The sequence below is a fragment of the Rhododendron vialii genome, chromosome 9a, assembly GCF_030253575.1.
Source record: "Rhododendron vialii isolate Sample 1 chromosome 9a, ASM3025357v1".
NCBI lineage: Eukaryota > Viridiplantae > Streptophyta > Magnoliopsida > Ericales > Ericaceae > Rhododendron > Rhododendron vialii.
Window position 1 is genome coordinate 10656570 of NC_080565.1, and position 22987 is coordinate 10679556.

General features: G+C 37.0%; 1 protein-coding gene and 4 long non-coding RNA genes across 7 annotated transcripts in view; 2 read left to right on the forward strand and 3 right to left on the reverse strand.

Annotated features, from left to right (window-relative positions):
• The window catches only part of LOC131299430 (beta-galactosidase 9), a 41574-nt gene extending 37897 nt beyond the window's left edge, over positions 1-3677 (reverse strand). The window contains exon 1 of one of the 2 annotated variants that reach the window (XM_058324974.1): positions 3365-3677. In XM_058324974.1, coding sequence (XP_058180957.1) covers positions 3365-3550 — 186 coding nt within the window. In that variant the 5' untranslated portion in view covers positions 3551-3677. The remainder of the gene's footprint in view (positions 1-3364) is intronic. The other variant, XM_058324973.1, reaches the window with a different exon arrangement.
• Positions 3678-14323: 10646 nt separating this feature from the next.
• Positions 14324-15334, forward strand: LOC131299461 (uncharacterized). Its single transcript, XR_009190780.1, has 2 exons — positions 14324-15110; positions 15194-15334. It is a non-coding gene; the product is annotated as an uncharacterized LOC131299461 (long non-coding RNA).
• Positions 14806-15779, reverse strand: LOC131299457 (uncharacterized). The gene is made up of 2 exons (XR_009190774.1): positions 15566-15779; positions 14806-15484 (listed from the first exon to the last, which is right to left on the reverse strand). It is a non-coding gene; the product is annotated as an uncharacterized LOC131299457 (long non-coding RNA).
• A 2442-nt stretch (positions 15780-18221) lies between these two features.
• Positions 18222-19472, forward strand: LOC131299464 (uncharacterized). Its single transcript, XR_009190784.1, has 2 exons — positions 18222-18307; positions 19174-19472. It is a non-coding gene; the product is annotated as an uncharacterized LOC131299464 (long non-coding RNA).
• A 653-nt stretch (positions 19473-20125) lies between these two features.
• LOC131299458 (uncharacterized) lies at positions 20126-21989 on the reverse strand. Of its 2 annotated transcripts, none has more exons than XR_009190776.1 (3): positions 21721-21989; positions 21459-21641; positions 20126-20814 (listed from the first exon to the last, which is right to left on the reverse strand). It is a non-coding gene; the product is annotated as an uncharacterized LOC131299458 (long non-coding RNA). The 2 variants fall into 2 exon arrangements; XR_009190775.1 differs by having other exon boundaries at positions 20128-20762; positions 21721-21974.
• Between the last annotated feature and the right edge of the window lie 998 nt (positions 21990-22987).

Consider the following 22987-nt stretch of genomic DNA (forward strand, 5'->3'; position numbering starts at 1 on the left):
AATTTGAAATGAGAACATCTGCGGAATGATAGCGGTGACACTAATAGAAGATAAGATGAGAGAAAATAGAAGGTGATTTGGATATGTTTATAATAACTCTGATAGTTAGGAAGATTGATGCCATTTGGCTTTGATTTGGAGGCATGGTTCTACAACAAAACGCCCCTGTAGCTCATCGGTTCTTGGAGGTTTAGGGAGGCCACTGTTTCAGTGGTATTCTGAGAGCTATCACTTTGTGCATATATTGCCAAAGGTTAGATCTGTCTCCAATCATCCCCGCCCATACCCCCAATGATTGGGGACTAGATGGGTTTTGTTATGTTGTTGTTGTAGTTAGGAAGATTGATACATGGTTACTGTTGAAGGTAACACCAAGCGGAGGAGTAGCCCAAAATTGGCAATGGCGGCGGTAGTTCGAAAGGATCTCGGGTTTTCGAATTATTGAATATTATGGAACACTATGCCCTCAATAGAGCTCAATGGAAAATGCGGATTTATGTAACCGACTCCAACCAATTGAGACGTAAGGCTCTAATTGGTTTGGGTTATATTTGGCCCAAGCTTATAATTGTTGGACAAAGGCTCTTTTGAAGCAATAAAGCGGGTAGCAACTGTAGTTTCAATGGTATACTGGCCTACAGTGCAACTCTCTTCCTCTATTCATACCTCTTGTGCATATAAGCTCGGAAAATCCAAGCCTAAAGGATTGACGATCATTGATATTGGTGGGTTGCAACAAACACCAGCTCAATCCATGGATCGTTTTGATAATTTATCGAAACAACCAGACATTGTATCGCTCAAGATAAAGAATAATACAAAGATAACAAGGTTTACCTAGGCTAACCCTATTAACCATAAGCAAACCCTAATACGATAAAAAGACTAGGTTACCCTTACAAGGAAACAGATGAAATATAACATAACCCTAAAATATAACATAATCCTAGACACATAACATAATCCTAAACTCAGGAGGTGAGCACAAAGAGCATCGTGAGTCTTCATGAAGAAGTCAGCCAACTGAAGGGAGGGTGCGATGCATGGTAGGTCAAGATGCCCAACAAGAGATGGTGGCGAACGAAGTGCCATTCACGAGCAAGCAATACAAGATTGTTTCTTACTTTTCTAGAAGTTGAGAGAATCACCAAGAAAAACACAAAAACCAGAGGTGGATTTCCGATCGGTGCTGTTCACCGGCCAAATCAACATCAGCATAAGCCCAAATAATCAAATTGGAAGTAGAGGAGAGCAATAAACACAGATAGATAGTGAAATCAACATAGCGCAAAATATGAAGCAGAGCAGCCCAATGGGTAGAGCACCATAAGAGATGATGTAAACTACATAAGCGATGTTAGGGCAAGTCACCGTAAGATAGACCAAACAACCAACTAATTCACGATACTCTGTTGGGTCATCCAGAAGAACACCATCGGAAGGAGAGAACTTGGCATGCACTTTATGAGGAGTATTGAATGGTTGGAGTTCTACAATTTCGAGCGTCTTTACAATTTTGAATTTTTGTGAATTTCTTCTAGCTTGGAAAATGGGTTGATCCATGGTCACAATAGATGACTTACCGGAAATCCATGCCTAGGTCATTTTCGAAAAGCGCCAAGTAAGGAAAGCACTCAGCTAAAAGCATTAACAACAATCTTGTCAACAGTGAGACTAGCACGATGCAGAATATCAGTGACAGATTTGGTATGCGATGACAGATAACCCTTGGGGGAGGAAAAGTCAATAAAAAGACTAAGCTACCATAATACAATGAAAAGACTAAGCTACACTTACAATGAAAAAGATAAAAATATAACCTAAACCCTAATGAAAAAGATAAACTATAACATAACCCTGAACTTATTTCACAAGTTCAAGCCCCATAAAAGTGTATTCTCCAAGATGATAGTAACTGAGTCTCTTGCTGCTTAAATCAATTGTTTGTTTTTTTTCCTCTTATTGTGGTGGTTTCCCTGATCGCACACTTGCCGTGCGTTCATTTGTTAGATTGTAACACGAAGAAGTAACTGTCCAGCCATGAATAGTCCTTGGGCTTGCTATGTGACCCAAGAATTGCCCGTGTCTTCTTAACAATATTGAAGCCTGAGTTCAAGTCTGAAGAGTCAAATTAGATTCATCAAGCAAAAATGGGCTCTTTTCCTAATACTAGACTAGACAGCCAGCAAATGCTGGTAGATATCACAGGGGTTGATTAAAAATGTTTGGACTTCTAACACTAATAGAAGAATTGCATTGCCTTAACAACATTCAAAGCAGATAATGTAATTTGGTTTGAATTGCTGAATCACTTGGATAATGTTTATTTTTTTAATTTTATTTTTGCTATCAATTAGAAAACTTCCCAAACTCACCATTCTGTCAAAATAATCCCTCACTAGTCACTAGTAGTCACTTGTCCAACATCGGAGACATTTAAAACGCAGAGTTCTCGTAGCAACTTCAAGAAACAGTTGGACTAAAATTACTCTACTGTTAATCCAGTTTCACCCATTTCCCTCAAAGCCAACCCAATTTAGATAATCGTACTTGGTCTAAATGAAATAAAACAAAAACAGCTCAAAATGATTATAAGAACCACAAATACCATATATAACCTCAGCATCTCCGGCCCTTAACCTTTTTTTTCACTCAAACTCCAAAAAAAAAGAAGGGGAATTTGATAAGCACTTCAACTCAAAATTTGAGTAAAACACCTTAAAATCAACTCCGCACCTTGTCTCAAGTCTCAAACTTACATCAAGGTGAGTTTTGACTCAAACTTTTACTCAAATCAAGGAAGGCTCAAATCCTTACTCAAATTTTAGAACGTTGTTTTGTGCCTTTAAAGTTACAACGAATGCCATCAATGAAGATTTTGCCCAACTTTTGCTATCCATTGGAGTGTTCCGTACAAAATGAAGTTTTTACTCAAACTTGAGTGGAACTGTAAAAGTATAGGCAAAGGCCGGAGATGCTTAGAAACACAATACAGAACCGAGAAGATTGAAAATTAAAGGGTAAAATATGTAATTGCCCTTTAAACTATCCAAAAAAATGTTTACTTCGTCCTTAAACTATCAATTGCACACACTTGCCCCTTAAACTAACCAATCCTTACCAAGGACAATTTCCACTTTCTATCCATGTTTTGGACGGAAAATTCATGCCAAGGCTAACATAAAATTTAACTACCACTTCCCGCCAGATACCATTACATATTTTTAAGGGGCAAGTACATTTTCCGTCCAAAATTTTGTACAGTTTAAGGGGCAAATACATATTTTACCCAAAATTAAACATAATTTTAAGTAATGGTGAGTAGTGAGATGATATTTTTTCATGTAGTGTGTTTTGTGGGTACCTGAGGGGTGGCGCGAGGGTAGTGAATTCCAGCGGAGATAAGCATACGACGCTTGCCGTCGATAATCAGTGCTCGGTGATCGTAGCTGACGTTGAATGGCTTGAAGAACTCGCCCGCGATGACTGCCACGTGTAGTGTCAACGCCACAGCCAGACATTGAAGCGAAATTCCTCGAGCACCAACCATCTGGTCTGGAGTCTGGAGAGAGAGAGAGAGAGAGAGAGAGAGCTGCGTCGGAGAATAGATAAGAACAAAGAATACGAGAGAGGGTATAGTGGTGTATATAAGATTATGAAAATTCACCCACTGCGACGACATTTGAGTTGTCCAAATCCAATTCCATACTTGCTTGCTCACTAACCCAAATGGTTTTTTTTTTTTTCTTATTCAAAATTTTTTTATTTGTTAGTTTTTTGTCAATCTAAAAAGTAAAATATTATGATCAAAATTTAATTTTTTTTAATAAAGATAAAAAAATTGACTTTGACTTATTTTTGTCTTTATTCAAAAAAATTAGGTTCCGATCGTAATTTTTTACTTTTTAGATTCATTTTATCATTACAATGCAATAATCCCAAAAAAATTGACAACAACCTAACAAATATGAAAAAAATTGAATAAAGACAAAAAAAATAAACAAATTGGCTTATTTAGCCGAACGGGGCCTTAATATCAATTCATAAAAAAAAGGTTGTATTGTGCTTTTAAATTAAATTACATCAATAAACCAAATCAAAATGCAATCCAGTTAGGGTGCTATATAAGTAATTTGTTTGTTTTAACTTTTCGTCGTCCTTTTTAAAATTAATTATGGATCTCGATGACATGAACAAAAAAATATAAAAATGTGAACCAAAGTTTTTAAAAAGGTTCAAATAGAACAATGTTAAGGACAAAATAAATTTTTTTTTTCTTAGTGACCCTTTTTTTTCTTTTGATCGTATTGTTTTACTTTTACACTCCTCTCGTCGAGATGAATAATTAATCAAAAAAATAATGGCAATCTAAAAAATTAGAAAAGACCTAAATTTTTCCTAGGAAGAATGTGGAACTTCTACTTATTGTTACATAACCTATGTTTTCTTTATTAATATTTAACTTGTTCATTTTAAATATTTAATGGAAAGTTAAATGAAAGAGTCAAAATATTAAGTTTTATAATTTTGATCAATATTAAGTTTTATGCTCTGAAATATCATCTTAATTTTTGGTTTCTATTTGAATTATTTCAATTAAGATTAATGCAAAAAGTACAAATATTTGAACGAAAGATAAAAAAGAAACAAAGTATGTCAATAAAATTTGAATATCCAAATAAAATTTAAGCCTCAATATTAAAAGAGTTAAAACTTTAGACCATGGAAGTATTTAAAAAAAAAAAAAAAGTAAAGTGGGTTGCTAGTTATGAGTATTGAACCCATTGACCTTATGATTAAGGAGTAGAAGCCCCACTAAGCCAGGAAACCATATAGTTAGCAGTAAAGCTACAGGTACAGCATTTGTTGTACAGCAGTCGTGCACAGATCACTTTTGCGTCCGTCTTGGATTTCGCAAAAATGATCAAAGTCACTCATTTTGTTCCAAATACTTCGTTTATAGTTCCTGTAAAAAATCACCTTAATCCGATATCATCCAGGGTGTTTACGAATCATCCAACTTTGCTTCAAAATTTAGCCGTAAACACCCTTCCCGATATCGGATTGAGGTGATTTTTTACAGGGACCATAAACGAAGTATTTGGATCAAAATGAGCGGCTCCGATCATCTTTACGAAACCCAAGATGGGCGCAAAAGTGATATGTGCTTGGCTGTTATACCTGTAACAGCGTTCTATAGTTAGTAATGTTGTTAAATTTTATGTATTTTTATTATAAAATTGTAGTACAATTTTTTTTTTTACGGTTGCCCCAGCCCGCGGGATTGTGGGCTTACCCCTGAGCTAGCCCTGCTGCAAGTTCTTGGTGTCGTCGTGTCGGCAGTGGCAGATCCAAAAGGTGTTCAATAATTAACTTAACCAATTATTATTCAACCGTAAACACTCACATTTTTTTATGGGGCCCACACACACTGGAGGTGTATCATGTGTGGGTCTTAATGTGAATGTGAATGATTTTGTGTAAGTATTTGTGATTGTAAAATGATTGTAATTTAACTCTATTACCTCTATTAACGAATAGAATATACACAAAATTCTGTACTTCTTATGTCCCCAAATGATACAGTCCCTAACGAAAAAACAAATCAAATAGTAATACATAAAAGTTTGACGCAAATCTAATAAATGTGAAAGGTGGCCTGTAATTTAAAGATTTGCGGAAAAACCCTCGGGGGGAGAGAGAGAGAGAGAGAGAATATAAGATTGCTTGTGAATAGTGCTTCGGGAGAATATGGGTTCCTATTGTCCGCAAGGGACAACATGCGTATTGTTTTGGAGCAAGCCCACATGTTTAACAGCACCCCGTTTGGCGCTTACTGTAACGCCCCGAATTTTGGGTATGTTAAAAAGACAATTTCATTAAAAACCTCAAAATAGAGTCACAATTTATTGATAACCTCAAAATAGAATCTGGCTCTTCTTACAACAAATACTCTCATAAGAGTTCAATATTTACACAAATGAAGGGGGTTCTAAGGTTCCTAACTACAGCTCCTCCTTCTTCTCTATCCTAGCCAGCTCCTCAGCTCCAAAAGTCTCCACGGTGATTTGCTTACCCTGATCATCTATGAAATCTGACACATTATACCGGCGTCGCCACCCATATAATATGTCAGGGTCACCAAAAAGGCAACACCGTGAGCTACAAAGCTCAGCAGAGTAATCTCATACCCGCTAACCCATACTTATAAACAAAGGAATAACACATCGATTTCCACATGATACATATATATGCAGTTAACAATGACACATCCACATTCGTTAATCAACTATCGTTGGTGTCCAAGAGTTTCGTGTTTCTTCTACGCGACTCATCGTAGACCGTGTCAACATTTTCATTTACAAAATAATCTTTCAAAAACCATTTGTTTAACACACACAATTTACAAAATCATTTGCATTGGCTCCGTACCGCGGATAACCAAGCTACACACCCAACCTCGGTTCCGCCGTTCCGGACTCCCGAGTATCCTCACAATGGTTTCGCCGTCCCGGGTTCCCATTGGCACACAAAAATATTTGCATTGGCTCCGTACCGCGGATAACCAAGCTACACACCCAACCTCGGTTCCGCCGTTCCGGACTCCCGAGTATCCTCACAATGGTTCCGCCGTCCCGGGTTCCCATTGGCACACAAAAAATATTTGCATTGGCTCCGTACCGCGGATAACCAAGCTACACACCCAACCTCGGTTCCGCCGTTCCGGACTCCCGAGTATCCTCACAATGGTTCCGCCGTCCCGGGTTCCCATTGGCACACAAAAATATTTGCATTGGCTCCGTACTGCGGATAACCAAGCTACACACCCAACCTCGGTTCCTCCGTTCCGGACTCCCGAGTATCCTCACAATGGTTCCGCCGTCCCGGGTTCCTATTGGCACACAAAAATATTTGCATTGGCTCCGTACCGCGGATAACCAAGCTACACACCCAACCTCGGTTCCGTCGTTCCGGACTCCCGAGTATCCTCACAATGGTTCCGCCGTCCCGGGTTCCCATTGGCACACAAAAATATTTGCATTGGCTCCGTACCGCGGATAACCAAGCTATACCTCACCATGGTTCCGCCGCTCCGGGTTCCCGAGTATCCCACAATGATTCCGCCGCTCCGGGTTCTCATTGGGTTTTTCAATACACACCACACAATGGGCTAACACGTCCGGCCACATTGCGGTTTTCGAAAATTCAAAACCTTTTCAAAACACGTCTTTTACACACGTACACACACAACTCACATAATGCCACCCGAAATCGGTTATTATGTTGTTTCAAAATATTTCCTTCCTCGAAAAACATTTCCTTTCATTACTCACACCCTAGGTGTCATATTTCTACTTTCTCGATTCTCGTGTCTCGTTACATGCAAAGACTCCGCGGTAGGACAAACGTAAGCAAGAATCATCCTAACAAGATCATCCAATTCTATATTACTCATCACGCTCAATTACTACTTATAGCATAACGCCACATGTACGGACGCCTTTGGAGTGTATCACTTATGCTTTATTCAAAGCACAACGCCACATGTACGGACGTCTTTGGAGTGAAATCACTTATGCTTTATCACATACCACAAGTAATACAAGCAACTCATATACGCATACTCATAACTATCTTAAAGATCAAAATACGAATACTTCTAATCAAACGATAAGTACGTAAATAAAGATAACCTACTTTATACTTAAGTAAGTAAATAAATAGGGAGTAAGTAAATGGGAAGTAAGTAAGGATTTCCTTACAGTTCTTCTCGGCGGTAGTCGGCTACGGAAGGTTAGTCGGCTACGGAAAGTACGTCGGCGGTCGGGCGGAGTAACTTCCTATGGTGGTCTCTGGTAGCTTCGAAAGAGAAAGGTTTCTCTCGAAACTTCTACTTGACTATTACTACTACTACTTTTGGATCGAGGGGGTGGTCGAGTGGTGGTTTAGTGGCGGCCTAGGATGAGTTTCTTGAAGAACTCAAGAACTACTCAAGAACAAAAGAAAGAACAAAGAAAGAACACAATTTTTCTAGAGAGAGAAGTTGCTAGGTGAAGGTGTGAGTTGAATGAGAAGCATGGGGTGCTATTTATAGGCAAAATTCTTGGCTCTTCCCCTCTCTCTATGGCCGGCCCTCTCTCTCTCTAAATCCTCCATGGATTTGCTCCATTAAGTCATCAAATCAACCTTTCAACCAAGTCATAGCTTGTCCAATCTAAATCTTAGGTGTAAGGCTATGTAATCAACTAAGATCTTAGGCTTTTTAGGTAGTCATAACCTAGGTTTAGCTTGTAGTCAAGGTCTAAGGCTAATAAAGGCTAGGATTATGTCATAAAGGTCCATCATAGGTTGTCATTAGGCTTAAATAGACTAAGGCCTAATAAGGTAGCTTGCAAGGCTAGGTTTAGTCCTTGGATTTGATCTTTGGGAGATTTGTTGGAAGAAAGGGGACAATGGTACAAGATTTGGGTACTAAACAAAGCATAAGTACAATGGAGAGTTAGTTTTGGTTAGGAAGAAGATTCTCCAAGGATTGGAGAAAGATCAAGGAAGGATCATGGAAGGTCAAGAAAGTACAACAAAATTTCTCTCTCTCTTTCTCCTATCTCTCTCTCGGCTCTCCCTCTCTCTCGGCCTCTCTCTCCTCTCTCCCTCTCTCGGCCTCTCTCTCCTCTCTCTCTCTCTCTCTTGCAAAGGTACACACACACACACATATACATATATATATACACATATAAAAGTATAAGTAACAATAAACAATGGGTACCTTTGGTACTAGGGTCAAGGAAACTTAAAGGCTAAGATTTCCAAATAAATAAGCACATGTCTCTTTAAATAAATAAACTATGGTACTTTTAAGAATTTTAGGCCTTTAAAGGCTTCTAAGGCTAATAAGTACTTTCAAATTAAAATATGGTTACTTCATCACATGAGTTTTTAAGAAAAAGACTAGTTAAAAGAATAACTCTTTTACCCAATGGATAATAAATACCCTAACTTTTATTATTCAATGGACAATAATAACTAAAGAACTTTTATAGTAAAATAATCAAGGAGTACTTTTAAGCATGTGACAAAAGCCCTATATTAAATATAGGTGTGGTACCAAGTACCCCAATTAAATAAAAAGACTAGGATTCTCCCCATTAAAATAATAATAAAATACAAGTCAAATCAACTTTATTGAAAGGTTCCCTAGTCACATCGGTGCTTTATTTGGTCAAAAGACTCTATTATCCAAGGGTCACTAACTTTCCTAATGGTTATTACCCAATGGGTAATAATTTCCCTTGCGGTTAATAACCATTGGACAAAAGAGTACAAGTACCTTTTATTTTAAAATAAGATTTTGAAAGACTGCATGTACTTTTAAAATAAAAAAAGTTTATTATCCAATGGACAAAAATTACCCTAACCATTATGGACCAATGGGTAAAGGCAAAGGTTCAAAAGTTCAAAAGGTCCAAAAGGTTCATCTAGTAACTAGGTAAGTCGGTTGCTTGGTTCCTCCAAGTAGTCGGTTGGAAATTAACTAAATTGGTCACGTAGGTTTTTCTAGTCAAGAGTTTATCCAAGGACCAAAATCTAACTGCGACGAATATTAACAAGAAATCATATAACACTCAAGAGAAAATAAGTAATTTAAATAAAATTCAAATATTTAACGAAATTTTTACTGACCAAAATTCAGGGTCGTTACACTTACTTTTTGCCTTCCACCCACCAAAACAACGCAAGAAAAAAAATTCGACTCTGAAACTTTTTTTTTGAATTCTCAAACTTATATTTGTGGTCTCACTTTTTGGGTAACACTCGAAATTACTTTGGGGATGATTAAGCTATTTGAGGATATTTATTTTGGAGACGATTCAATTATTAAATTAAACTTGTAGAGGATTTTATTTATGATTGAGAAGCTAAATGCTAGTGTCTGTGAAGATTTTCGTTTAGCCAATTGATTTCTGATAGCATATTTTTTGTTCATAGCAGATGCGTTGAAGGATTTTTTGTTCATAGCAAATAACTTTTGTTCATAGCAGATTTTGATTTAGCCAATTGAAGGATTTTTTGCTCTTGAAACAGACGACCCAACAATTTCAGATTTGGGTTTTTTGTCCTTTACCCACCAAAACGACATTGTTTTGATATGTGGAAGGCAAAAAGTGAGCTCCAAGCAAGGGTGTTGTTGAACATGTGAGCTTGCTCCAAAATTATGTCGTTTTGAAGAGACAATACACATGTTGTCCCTCGTAGACAACACCAGATTCTCTGTGAGGATCTGTCTGCGAGAATCGTGTGAGAGTTTCAATAAGACGTCGCCACCTATTAAAAGAAGAGATCCAACGGTGCAAAAGAGAAGGTATTCACTGACCCCTTATATCTTAAGAATACGTTCTTAGGTGACTTCGTATGCCATCCACCGAAATTTCAGAACCGACAAATCCAAAAGTTTTGGGTTTTGTGTTGAATTTTTTGTTCGATGATTTTGGGGGTAGAAAGGTGTTAAAAGTTTTTTGGCATAGTTTATGGCAGTTAGCCCGACCTTCACCGTGCTGCCCTTTTGCAGAAAATAAGAGAGAATATGAAATTGCAAAAGGATTTTCTGGCAAACTTTTGAAGAGCTAAAGAGCGAGCAGTGAGGGGTAGATAGGGCCGGCGGATGGGGTAAGCAAAGGAAGCATGGGCTTTGGCCCCAAAAAAGAGCTAAAAATGAGAGCCCCTAAAATAGGACTCCTATATATTTATATATATATGCACCAGACTTCTTATGGGGGCGTTCGTATTGTGTTAAAGTGTGGACGTTTTTTTTTTTCGATCAAATTTCGATGATCCGAGCTACTAAATGTGTTTTGAACGTAATTTTAAGGGTATAAGCGAGAAATCAGCAAAAAAAATGACTGGGAAGGGCTCCATTCGATAAATTTTTTTGAACCGTGCAATGAAAATTGCTCAGATGAAGTCATTTCTGGTCTTTTTTTTGCTAATTTCTCGCGAGGACCCTTAAAATCACGTTTTGATTACATCGAGCGACTCGGATCATCAAAATTTGATCGGAAAAGGGGAGGTTCGCACTTTGAATGAGGGTGCCTTCATAAGAAGCCGACTGTTTATATATGTATGTATATATAGTCTAAATAAATTTAGACTAAGCATTCTCTGCACAAAAATAGGCCCAATTGGCTGTATTGTCCATCAAGAAGGAGTTTGTAAAGAAACTTGACTATGGAGACTTAATTAGTACGTTTGCAGCAAAAAGTGCGAAAAGGCTATTTTTTAAATAATGGATTTTGAGATATTGTAATGATTACATTTTCTGAGGATAATTGTATGCTTATATTTTGTAATGGTAAATCTTTTTTAATGGTATAATGAAACTCTTTGTACACAAACTTTGATATGAAAAATATAGGGAGCTAGGCCACATTGAAGGGGTTCACTTCCGGCTTTCGAAAGTTATGAGTCGACAGAATCACCGGGAATACAGACTGCAGAGAACCGGAGATTACGATCTGTGACTTTTGTGTTCAGTGGAGCTGTAGAAAGGGAAAGTTGGATGGATGGAGGAGAAAGGGAAAGAATTTAACCTTTTATCTCACTATTTGGGATTTTTGCGTGAAACAACGTCATTGTGTTCAAGAAATTTTGTGTCCCATTTTACACCATTATATCTCTTTATTTAATAGGTAGCGTCGTCTCATTAAAACTATCACATGATTCTTACAGGCAAATCTTTGTAAAGAATCCAAATCCGAGACAACAGGAACACCGAATTCGCTTTGGGGTATGTAGTGAAGAACTGTAGCTAGACACAAACTATGAGGGGGTTTATCGAGGCTACTGTAATTGAGTTTTCTTGATTTTGAGGCTACTGTAATTGAGTTTTCTTGATTTTACAGCATTCGCGTCAAGGGAGGCAAATCCCCTGTGCGCCATTTTACCCAGCCAGATGAATGAAATGACCTCACATCGGGAAATTTTTCAGTGCATTCGAGCTGTCTATTTTGATTTTGAACGGCTTGAATTTGGAGAGAGAAAAAGGAGGGGGTGAGAGGAGAGAGAAGATTTCAATCTGCCATCCAAAAATGCATCGGACAACCCGGGAGCACCAAGCGCACACCACGTGGAATATACCCGCTCAGCACTATAAAATTTCTCCCTCACATCAGACTCTTTAGTGGTGGGGACCACTTGCCAAAATTTTGATATTGCAACAATGACTATTCTAATTAGGTGAGAGAGTGTTTTCGGCGGTGAAAATTTTATAGATTTTTATTTGTGATTGAAAAGTTGTTAGGTATTTTCGATAGTGAATAAATTGTTGAGATATGTCAAGTTGTTTCGATAGTGAATAAGTTATTAATAGGTTTGAGTAGAGTTACGCTAGCAAAAAAAGTTTTTGTTGACAGTTTTTTTGTTAGTGGAAACAATATATTAAAATGCTAAAATTTTTTTGTTAATAAAAACGAGATGGTAAAATGCGTTAAATTTTTAGTATTTTTTGTTAGTAAAAACACCCCCTGAGTCACTAATCACTCAACTATTAATATTATGTATATATTCAACCAATAAAATACAACTCACTCAACCTTTTTTTTAATACTATTTGTCCAAGCAATAAAATGCACATACTGCACCAGCAATTGTTCATTTTTTAAAATAATGTTATGCCCCAATTTTTTGATTGGTTCATTGGAAATTAATAATAATCTTGAATCATGACACAATTTACTGTACATCCAATAAAAATTATATAAATAATTATCACATTTTCAAGTTAAGACCGCAGAAAAAAGAAGAAGAATGACATTAAAATTAAAGTATCATTCAATGAAAAAAAAAGGAATACACAAATACTTCAACTAAAACATGACACATTTTCAAATTTAAAATACAAATCAAATCTAAAATGATATAACAATTGGCAAACCTACGTCGAGATACCCTTTTTTGAAACACTTTGGTAGTGCTCTTGGATCAAAATTCACATAATGAAATTTAAAATCTTAAATGTCCTACGACTGACTATATAGCCGTTTAAAAAGTATAAGAACTTTTTGTTTTTTTGAAACTGCAAAAACAAAAGAATTAGAAAACATTTAACTAAAAGAGTAGAAATATAAAAAAGAATTGTTTAGTAAAATGAGGTTATCATAGAGAGCCTGATACAATGTATTTTTTAAGAAATGATGGACTAAAGTAGAAAAGTGAATTTTGAGGTCATTTTAATCCCAATTTGCTAAGGCGGATAAGGATGCTCTTAGGTAGCTATAATAGTTGTGATTATAAAAAAAAGTAGCTATAATAGCTAATATTAATTTCCATTTTTCTAATCTGTTGTACATGCTCTTATAGCCTATCTTGGGGAAAATTACTTCGGCCCTAGCTATCCATCGAGTCTCTAACTCTATTTCCAAACAAAAATGTAATGGTACATGAAACATATCCATGAAAGTGTTCATGGACCCTATTGATCCTGGTTTTCAAATTCCACTCTTGAAAAAATTAATTATGTACAATCAAACAGTTTGTGAGACTTGAAATGTTAATAACATTTCCAAGGGTTAAGGCTTGAGGGGTAAAATTGCCATTCCCCTTCCTCCCTCTTCCCTCCGCAACAATACCACAGCCACCATACTATCCATTTCCTCCCCAATTTCGGCACACCAATTAAAATTGCCCATTCACCTTTTTTTAGGATGTCAGGAACCAGACGACGAGGGGGAGCTATAACCCGAGTCCGCCTAAGGAATCCGGATCCGAAGCCTTTTTCACAACCTTTGGGAGATCGATCTCCTGTTGAGGCAGCGTGGCAGTTCCATATGGCCTAACGGAGATGTCGCCGAAGTTGTTGACAACGAAGTAGGGGGTGCCCCATTCATCGACCTTGTAGAGGGCGACGGAGTCTGACGGGACTAGACAGCGTTATCGATGGGGTGATAGTGGTGTTTTACGGAGGATGTACACCGGAGAATCGCTCCGGCTCAGAAATAGAGGTTTTGGAGAAAAAATTAAAAAATTGAGGTTTTTGTAATTTCTGGTGTAAAGGTGGGGGCTTTAAAACCGACCAAGGCCAAAGCCCGTCTACCCCCTCCAAAAAAGCAAAAGTGATCTGAGCAAAAAGAACGAATCCCTAATTCATCCTCACAAACTACCCAAATCCCCAAACAACCTCTCAGAATGGGTTCATTTTTGGCCTCAAAATCCAACTCCTCTCTATGCGCAACGTCTCTCCAAGTTTTTTCTTCAATTATTAATCATATTTCTCATCTTCTTTCTCTCTACTCATGACCCGAAAAATCTCTCTCCAATCCTAAACCAAACAAATTATAAAGATTCCCAAACTTAAAAATTTCAAATTTTAGTTGCTCAAAGTTCAACCTCGTGTTAATGAAATCCTAATTCTATCCCTGTTTGTGAACCGAACACCAAAGTACCATTTGAAGTTACAAGTCAATGCAATGAATCCACCGTTAAATTGTCGGGATAAAAGAAACAAAAGATTTTTTCGCAAACTACTCCGAACACCAACAAATTACTCGGAAAACAGACCATGTAGTTCGTTTTGAAATTTTGAATTTGAAAATACTGATCATTAACAGTATTGCCTAAAAGAAATATTACTTGCACATTTCAATGTCGAATAATAAAATTTACATTTCGGGATGAAACATTGTATATGATGAACAAATCTGATGATTCAACACAGTGTACAAGAAATATAACTTACACATAACATTGTCAATGATAAATTTACAGGACAAAAACACTGGAAAACATGAATACTGAGTACAGACACACCAATAATGCCCCAATAATATACACCCGTCTTTTGCATATGCCATTCATAATATATACCGTTTTTCAGCATACATAACTTGCGTTAAGTACAGAATACTAACCCAATTCAAGACTAATAGAACGAATATCATTTCCAGAAAATACTAATTCCTGTAACAAACTCATACAGACTCAATTCAATGAAATATAGTTAAAAAAAACTCTATTTGAGTCACTGGAGTGATTCAAGTTGCAAAAAGAATCAATATATCCCTAACCAATTCAATTCAAACGTCAGTAACAATTACCGACCACAAATCGACACAATTTAGGTGACAATAGCCGTTGTAAATTGATAATCTACTTGATTCATGCGGCAAAAGCAATTGTCAAACCCAAAATCCACTCGATTCAGGTGACAATAGCTGTTGCCAAACTGATAATATACTCGATTCATGCGGCAAAAGCAATTGTCAAACCCAAAATCTACTCGATTTAGGTGGCAGTAGCAGTTACCGAAATTTCTTATCTTGGGCGCACATATCATTAAACACAGAAATCAAGGTCGAATGGTGCTGAGTTCCAACAATAGTAGAGCCAGGTCGTTGATAGACTACGATAACCAAAATACCGCCACACAGCTTATTGGACTGCCATCTGCAATCTTCAGAAAACGAATTCTGTATCTGAATAAGACTCGTTATCGCTACATCAGGAGGATTATATGGATTTTGTTGAGTCTCGAGAAAAAGTGGATTTATAATCAGAGAGAGAACGAGAGCAGTACCTTTTCCGAGCAGTTTTGAGTCTCCATCTTTGAAACAGAAGTGCGATGACATCAAGGAGGCGGTCAGAGAAATTGGAAGAGGGAGAGAGAGTACTAGGGCTTGTTGATGGCAGCGTGAGGCTTTAAACATGGAAGAGATTCCCAATCAGGAAAAAAAACGACTACTCTAGAAGACAGGGGAAAGAGTAAAGTTATCATGTGGTGGAGCTCATAACTCTTCTCATGGGCTTCCATTTTGATTGGTCCATCTACTTGCTTGCTCCGGACAAAATAAAATATTTAATGTCTTTTTTTGCTTATTTTGCAAAAATTATTTTCGTAAGTTGTTTGAGCTTTAACTTAACTATCTTTAGGTTTTGCTTGTACAAAAAACTCTTTATCTAGCCATGAGATAGTCTTTTAGCTTGTTCAAAAAGTCTTCAAAAAGTCCAAAAGGACCCTAAAAAGTTTGCTCAATAACACATTACAATACACTCGCACTAATTCACTCGGAATGATAAATCTATAACACAAAACACAATGGTGTGGACCCCACATAAGTTGCTAATGTGTTTTGTGTTATAGATTTTTTGAACGGCAAAAAGCAAATATGTACTAGCTGAAAAGTAAAATATATATTGACCCTCTAAATTATATTACACTAATAATTTTAGCATCAAGAATTATTTTTGCTGTTCTGCAACCTTAACATGGTGTGAATATTACTGGATATGGATGTGTATGGGAAATAAAAAAAAAGGGTAATGATTTCTTATTTTCTTAAGAAAATTAACATGGTGTTGTAGTGAAGGGGAAATTATTAAGTCAATACCACTTTCAATGCAATCAACTCAAAAGGGGAAAAAATCAAAAAGGTAATCAACTAAAAAGGAAAGTATATATATTTACACAGCCACAGCTCAACGCATAACTTAAAATTAACTTAAAAGCTTGGAAAACCTATCCATTATTGGAGATTTACACATAAGGAAATATCATCTTGTATATTATTAAAGAAGAATTGTAGGTGATCTGTTCGTATGAATATCATCTTGTAATATAGATTGTAATATAAATGAAGGATCATTTTAATAGATTTCTCTCAAGGGTGGATATTTAGGTTCATATTTATGAATTTGAAAGAAGTAATGTACGGGGAGGATTTTGAAATATTACTGGATATGGATGTGTACGAACGCAATTAATATAGAGACACCATTTACTATAAACCCATATTAATTGGATTTTCACACATTCAATAGAATTGCCTCGAGTGATTGTGTACTTTTCACAACAAGAAAAATATTTGTATAGTTGAACTTGATTCCTTCATTTGATTTGGCTGTATATTTTGTTAACTTGTGTGCAATAGGTTTTCTCCAGTTCTATTAAACGCATACGGTAGATTGTAATCTTTGTAACAATTAATGAATTTTTAACGTGTTGCAAAAAAATATAAAATACTCCTACTATCTTCTCTCCAATCAATTAATTTAGAGGTCCACTGGTTAAGTGGGTCCATAGATATCAGATCCCCATATGGGGACAAGAGTACTCATAAGCGCATATAAATATAGGTTGGATCATGTGAAGCACTACACGATATCTCATAAGTAATCAAGTTTTTGTCAAGATCATGATGAAATCCACAGCCTTCTCTCCATGTTTTCTTTCGCATTTTTCTTCTCTCAAGGCAGGCAACTCTCTCTCTCTCTCTCTCTCTCTCTCTCTCTCTCTCTCTCCATATTGTATAGAAAGTTTAGCTACATATAAGTTGTCTTCAAAATTCACCCAATGAATATTTTTCTCGCCAAAGGTGATCCATTGGAGACAAAATTGTTTGTCCCATTCCCTTGTGTCTCCTGAGTTTCTAACCCAAGTCTTCTAGAAAGACAAGCCTTCACGCGCAAGCTTTCAACCTAGTGCACCTTTTAGTATATATTTGAAATATCTAATATATAACGTATATGTTTAATATTTATTTAACATTTTTCATCACCAAAGGTACCCACACCCACATTTGGCGACGAAATACATTTTTTGTCATCAAAAGCATAATTTCGTCTCCAAAGATAATCCTATTTATGCTTTTGGCAACGAAAAATATGTATCTCGCCAATTGGTACATTTAGAGACGAAAATTTGGCGACGAAATTATTTTTTCATCACCAATATACTCATTTAGCGACGAAAAATATTTTGCTCACCAATTAGTCAAAACAGCGACGAATCCATTTTTTCGTAACCATTATACTCATTTAGCAACGAAATTAAATTTCATCAGCACTTTTTCGTCACCCTGTATACTTTTGCTTGTAGTGACAACATGCGCATATATATATACAGTTCCCATCTGGTAGGGACGTCCGCATTTTTGTAAAATGCGGACTTCTTTTTTGAGTCGTTGGATCTCATCCAACGGCTGGGATTTTAAAGTAGAGCTCGCGGGTCAAAATTGCCCATGAGTCGGGTAAAATGGTTACCGGGTCAACCGGATCCCACACGCGGATCCTTTTCTTTTCCCAGCTTAAGCTTTCATTCTGCTTCCAACGGAGAGAGAGAGAGAGAGAGAGAGAGAGAGAGAGAGAGAGAGAGAGAGAGAGAGAGAGAGAGAGAGAGAGAGAGACGACCGACGATGGACGAAGGTATCTCTCCCTCTCTCTCTCGTTCGTTCGTTCGAAATCTGATTAGGGTTTTGTCCGATTTGGGTTTTTTCAGTTAACACCAACAGATCGATCGAAGAAGAAGAGGAACGACTAGAGGGTGACTTCTCTTCTCTTCTCCTCTCTCTCTCTCTTGATCTCTGTATTTTTTTTCTCAGAAAATGTAACTAGGAAAAAAATAATAATAACAGACAGACAGAGAGTCTGCTCGCCATTTGTTGAGGCTTGTTATCTCTTGTTGGATCTTTTTTTTTCCTTTCGAGGATGGGTATTTTAGAAGCTACCACCACGGATCTTCTTCTTTTTTCCAAAAAATGTAACTCGAAAAAAAAAATAACAGAGTTGTAAAATACCCATTTGTTGAGGCTTGTTATCTCTTTTTTGGATCTTTTTCGAGAATGGGTATTTTAGAAGCTGAAAATTTTTCCAGAAATTTTTTTTCTAGAAGCAATGATGCTCGGTTCCTTTTGTAAATTATCTAAATGCTATGTAAATGGTGTAGCCATTTGTATTAGACACTGAAAATGGAGGCAAAAGTTGTAACTCTATTGATGAACTTGGTTCCTAGTACAAATGCTGAGAGAGATTTACAATTTTGCGATTTTACATATGTATGCGCCGTAGGTAGATTTATGTATGTAGTCATATTCTTTTTGGAGTTTGGATGGGATGACATTTTCCTGAAGTTAGGAATGTGCCATGTTTGGTTTTTTTTCGAGTCACCTTCTTGTCCAAAGCTGACTGTGAGAAGTGGTTGCCATAGCTATTGGACAAATATTGAATTTTTGACTTGTGACTCTTTCACTTGTAACGCTGATTTTTTATGGATAAGTTTGATTTTGGCATTGTTTTGGATTCTAGATTGAAGATGAATGGATCCAATGCCTTCCATTCTATGCTTGGTGTTGGTTTTCTTTGCTGATACTAGTCTGAATGTGCTGGTTCTTTTGCTGATCTTATTTACAGGTGTTGGAGTTGGAAAGCTCACAAGCTTAGCTTATTTGTAGGTGTTGGAGTTGGAAAGCTCACAGACCAAGGCCACGATATCCCAAAGAACTTGTTTTGTTGATGCATAGCAAAAATTGGTGGGGAAAAAAACTTTGTACTACATTAGGGAACCAGTAAAAATCCGGATTTGATTTCTGTAACTAGGCTAGTTCAAGCTTTTGAACTCTTTCTTTTGTGCTGATGGGCAATGTTCCCACTTGAACTTTGTTATTTTATTGTGTAATATGAAACGAGGCAGTGGCTACTTGAGTTTACTATAGAGTATACAGTTCTCATTAATTTTTATGGAACTCTTATGCGTATCGCAAGTGTGTCGGACAATAATGTGTGATTGTATCCGTGTCACGTCGGCGTATCCGTATCGTGTCGTGTCCTGTCGTATATTTGTATCGGTACCATTGCATGCCTACATTATTTTATGGTTGCTAAAGCAAGCTGAGTCTACACATTTCTAATTACCAACATCAACGGAACCAATTTTTGCTTTTATCAACAAAACAAACCTTCCTGAGATCAAAGCATATATAGACATGTAAACTGCTGTTGGCCTTACACTTTCCCAAGACAAGTAAACTGCTGTTGGAAACTATTTGTCATTTGATGGTGAACAATTCTTCAGGGAACATGCGTCCTGCACCATTTTGTGAATTATTTCCAGCAGTTTGTGGAAGGTCCATTCTCTTTGTGTGCAATGATTTAATTTGGGAGCTTTAGTGACAATGCAGATAAGTAAAAACATATTTGTCATACTAGAGAGATAAAACATGTACGGAGTATTGCTGCTTTCTTGCTCGTAGTAAGAGAGGAAGGCATTTGGAGTACAAGTAAAAGAAAGCTTATGATCAATCCCCTAGGGTGTCCAGCCTTGAGCACATAAGCTGTGCACGTAGCAAAACTCAAAGATAAAAATGTTGCATAACCCAGATGTACAAGAAAACAAGGGCATAATCAAACATAAAAATCAGCTCATCCTTTTCCCTCAAACTAAAAATATAGGCCAAACACAAACATAAAATTTCATACGAAAAAAGAACCATGATGCCACTCTAAATTTACACAAACACCTTTGTCTCATTTGCATCCGCTGCTTTAAAAAACATGTGTCTATACTAGTAGATAAGTTTTTCGAAAAAAACTAGTAGATACAACACTCTGCTCATCCAAAAGGGAAGGAAAATAAAAACACAAGAAAAGAAAAGAATACAAAAGATAGATTCACTTTCAACCGTTTTTACCAATCTAATGGTTTTAAATAAAAACTACAGAGTACAAATGAATCAACTCTATTTCTGAAGAATTCTGGTTCTATTCCCCTGTTTGTTCCTGGATTTCTTTGTAGATTACTTCGAAGATGGCTGGATTGCTCTGCAACCGCATTCTGCAATGCTGCTTGGCACCGGAATAACTATTACAACACGGACTGCATTTTCTATGGTTAACATGCGTTCTGCGACCAGCCTTGGTGGGGATGCATTCACCAAATTCACAAGCACAAGACCCCCACGCCCATCCAAATGTGGCATTTGAAGAAGCGGAAGCCATGCCAACTGTACACGTCTAAGTAAAATTAGAGAAATAGTGCCAATCCAAAACTTGTTTCTGTACAAATCAGCACGGAAAGATCCATTAAACTTCAGAACGAAAAAGGTTGGATTGAAGACTACAATATCACTGATTTCCATGACTATCTACACATATCTACCAAACTACAATATAACTAATTGATCTGGATAGGAGAAGCTTAATCAATAAACCAAGTAAGAACCCAAGTTTCACAGTATATCAGCATACAACTCATCTCCTCTACATTCTCCTCGTGATCTTCATCTCCATGCAAAGCCTAGAACAATTCTGTTTCCTAATAATCAAAATAGTTCTTCCTTGTTCATTTAGTTGAACGAGTATAGGGGACAACGAAAATCGAAGAAAAGAGGTGATATTTCTTTACGAAAACCCAATCAATACCAATTTTCTAGATCTTTAAAATATCAATTTTTGGAAAATCTAACTTCAACAAGTCCTAACTCGAAGAAACCCTAACTATACATTTTGTCTAACTTGAACAAGTCCTAACTCGAACTAATTTCAAACAAAATCAGATTTTCGAAACAAAAATCAGATTATCAGATTTGCAAGGGGAAAGGATTGTTCTTGTTGGAAAAAAAAAATCAGATTTTCGAAAGAAAAAAAAAAACCCCTAAAAATTGGGGGTTGAACAGATTGACCGAGAAAGAGAGAGATACCTCGACGAAGGTCGAGTCTTCGTCGTCCTTGTTCGTCGTGGTTGTACCATGTAAGTTGCAAAACCTTAACTCGAAATATACAGATTCGAAGCCAAAGAGAGAGAGAGGGAGTGAGAGAAATACCTTCAATCGTTCTCTTCGTTGTCGTCGTCCTCTTCTTCTTCGTCGTTCTTATTTGTCGATCTGAAGAAAAAAAAAACGTAGTCGATTTCTTAGTCGATTTGAAGGAAAAAAAAACTCAGAGCGAGAGAGAGAGAGAGACCAAGTCGATTTCTTAGTCGAGTTCTTATTCATCGTTCGTCGTCGCTCTTCTCTTCTTCGTCGTTCAAATTTCCCTCAATCTCTCTCTCTCGTTTGAACTTTGAAGCAAAGCTTCCACTGGAAGCTGTGGAAAAGAAAAAGGAGGATCCGCCTGTGGGGATCCGGTTGACCCGGTAACCATTTTACCCGATTCATGGGCGATTTTGACCCGCGAGCTCTTCTTTAAAATTCCAGCCGTTGGATGAGATCCAACGGCTCAAAAAAGAAGTCCGCATTTTACAAAAATGCGGACGTCCCTACCAGATGGGAACTGTATATATATTGATCCGAACATGCGCTAATTGTTGTTACTTGTTTTTTTCAGAGGAATTAGCTTTTGCCATGCTAAGTTGACATTGCCTAGGTATTGAGGACCAAATGGAAACTTTGATTGCTTCCTCGAATGGAACTCAAGATGTGGAGCAAGTGGTATGGCTTCGAAGTGCAGATGTGATCCTGCTCCAAGCAATCAACACCTTTGCTCCTGCCAAGTAGTTTGTGGCCAATATTGTAGGACTGGCAAAGCATAAGTACTCAGTCTTTTAAAGGATATATATATGCATTATTGTGAGAGAGCTTTTGTGTTTATACATATGCTAGTAAAAAGGATCACCCCTTGCGGCTTGATGCATTTATTTTCTCGATCTCACATTGAATTCACATTGTGACAAGAGCTTTTTGTGTTTATAAGATGTGTGGTTTTTTTTTTTTTTCTCAACAAAAAAGATTTTATTAACTTTGAAAAGGGATTACAAAAATTAATTAAACGGGTCTCGGGCACATCGGCAAAAACGCCACCCGAGAACCAACCCAAAGGATGGCAAGATGCCATCTGTGATACCAAACCGAAAAAACCGAAAGAAACAACTCAATTACAACCTACTACGAAAGCAGACAAACTACAAACCCAACAAAAACAACCAAAAGCAGCCATTAATAAACAACCTAAACCCAAAACGACTAGCCGAAAGAAAAAAACGGATCTGAAAACCAAGACGACCAAACCAAAAACGCAGAATTAAAATTCCAAAGAGAGAGATGCTCCATCCTTGAAGTCATCATCATCCTCCCAAACCACATCCTCCAAGTCATCAAGAGCATTGATTTTTTCCACTAACTCGTCCTCTTGCATTTTAACAAATTTCTTTAAATTGTAACTTCTCCCTCCTCTAAATTCAATGCCTAACATAGCACCCAAAGCTTCAATGAAAAGAATGGAGTTCCTATTT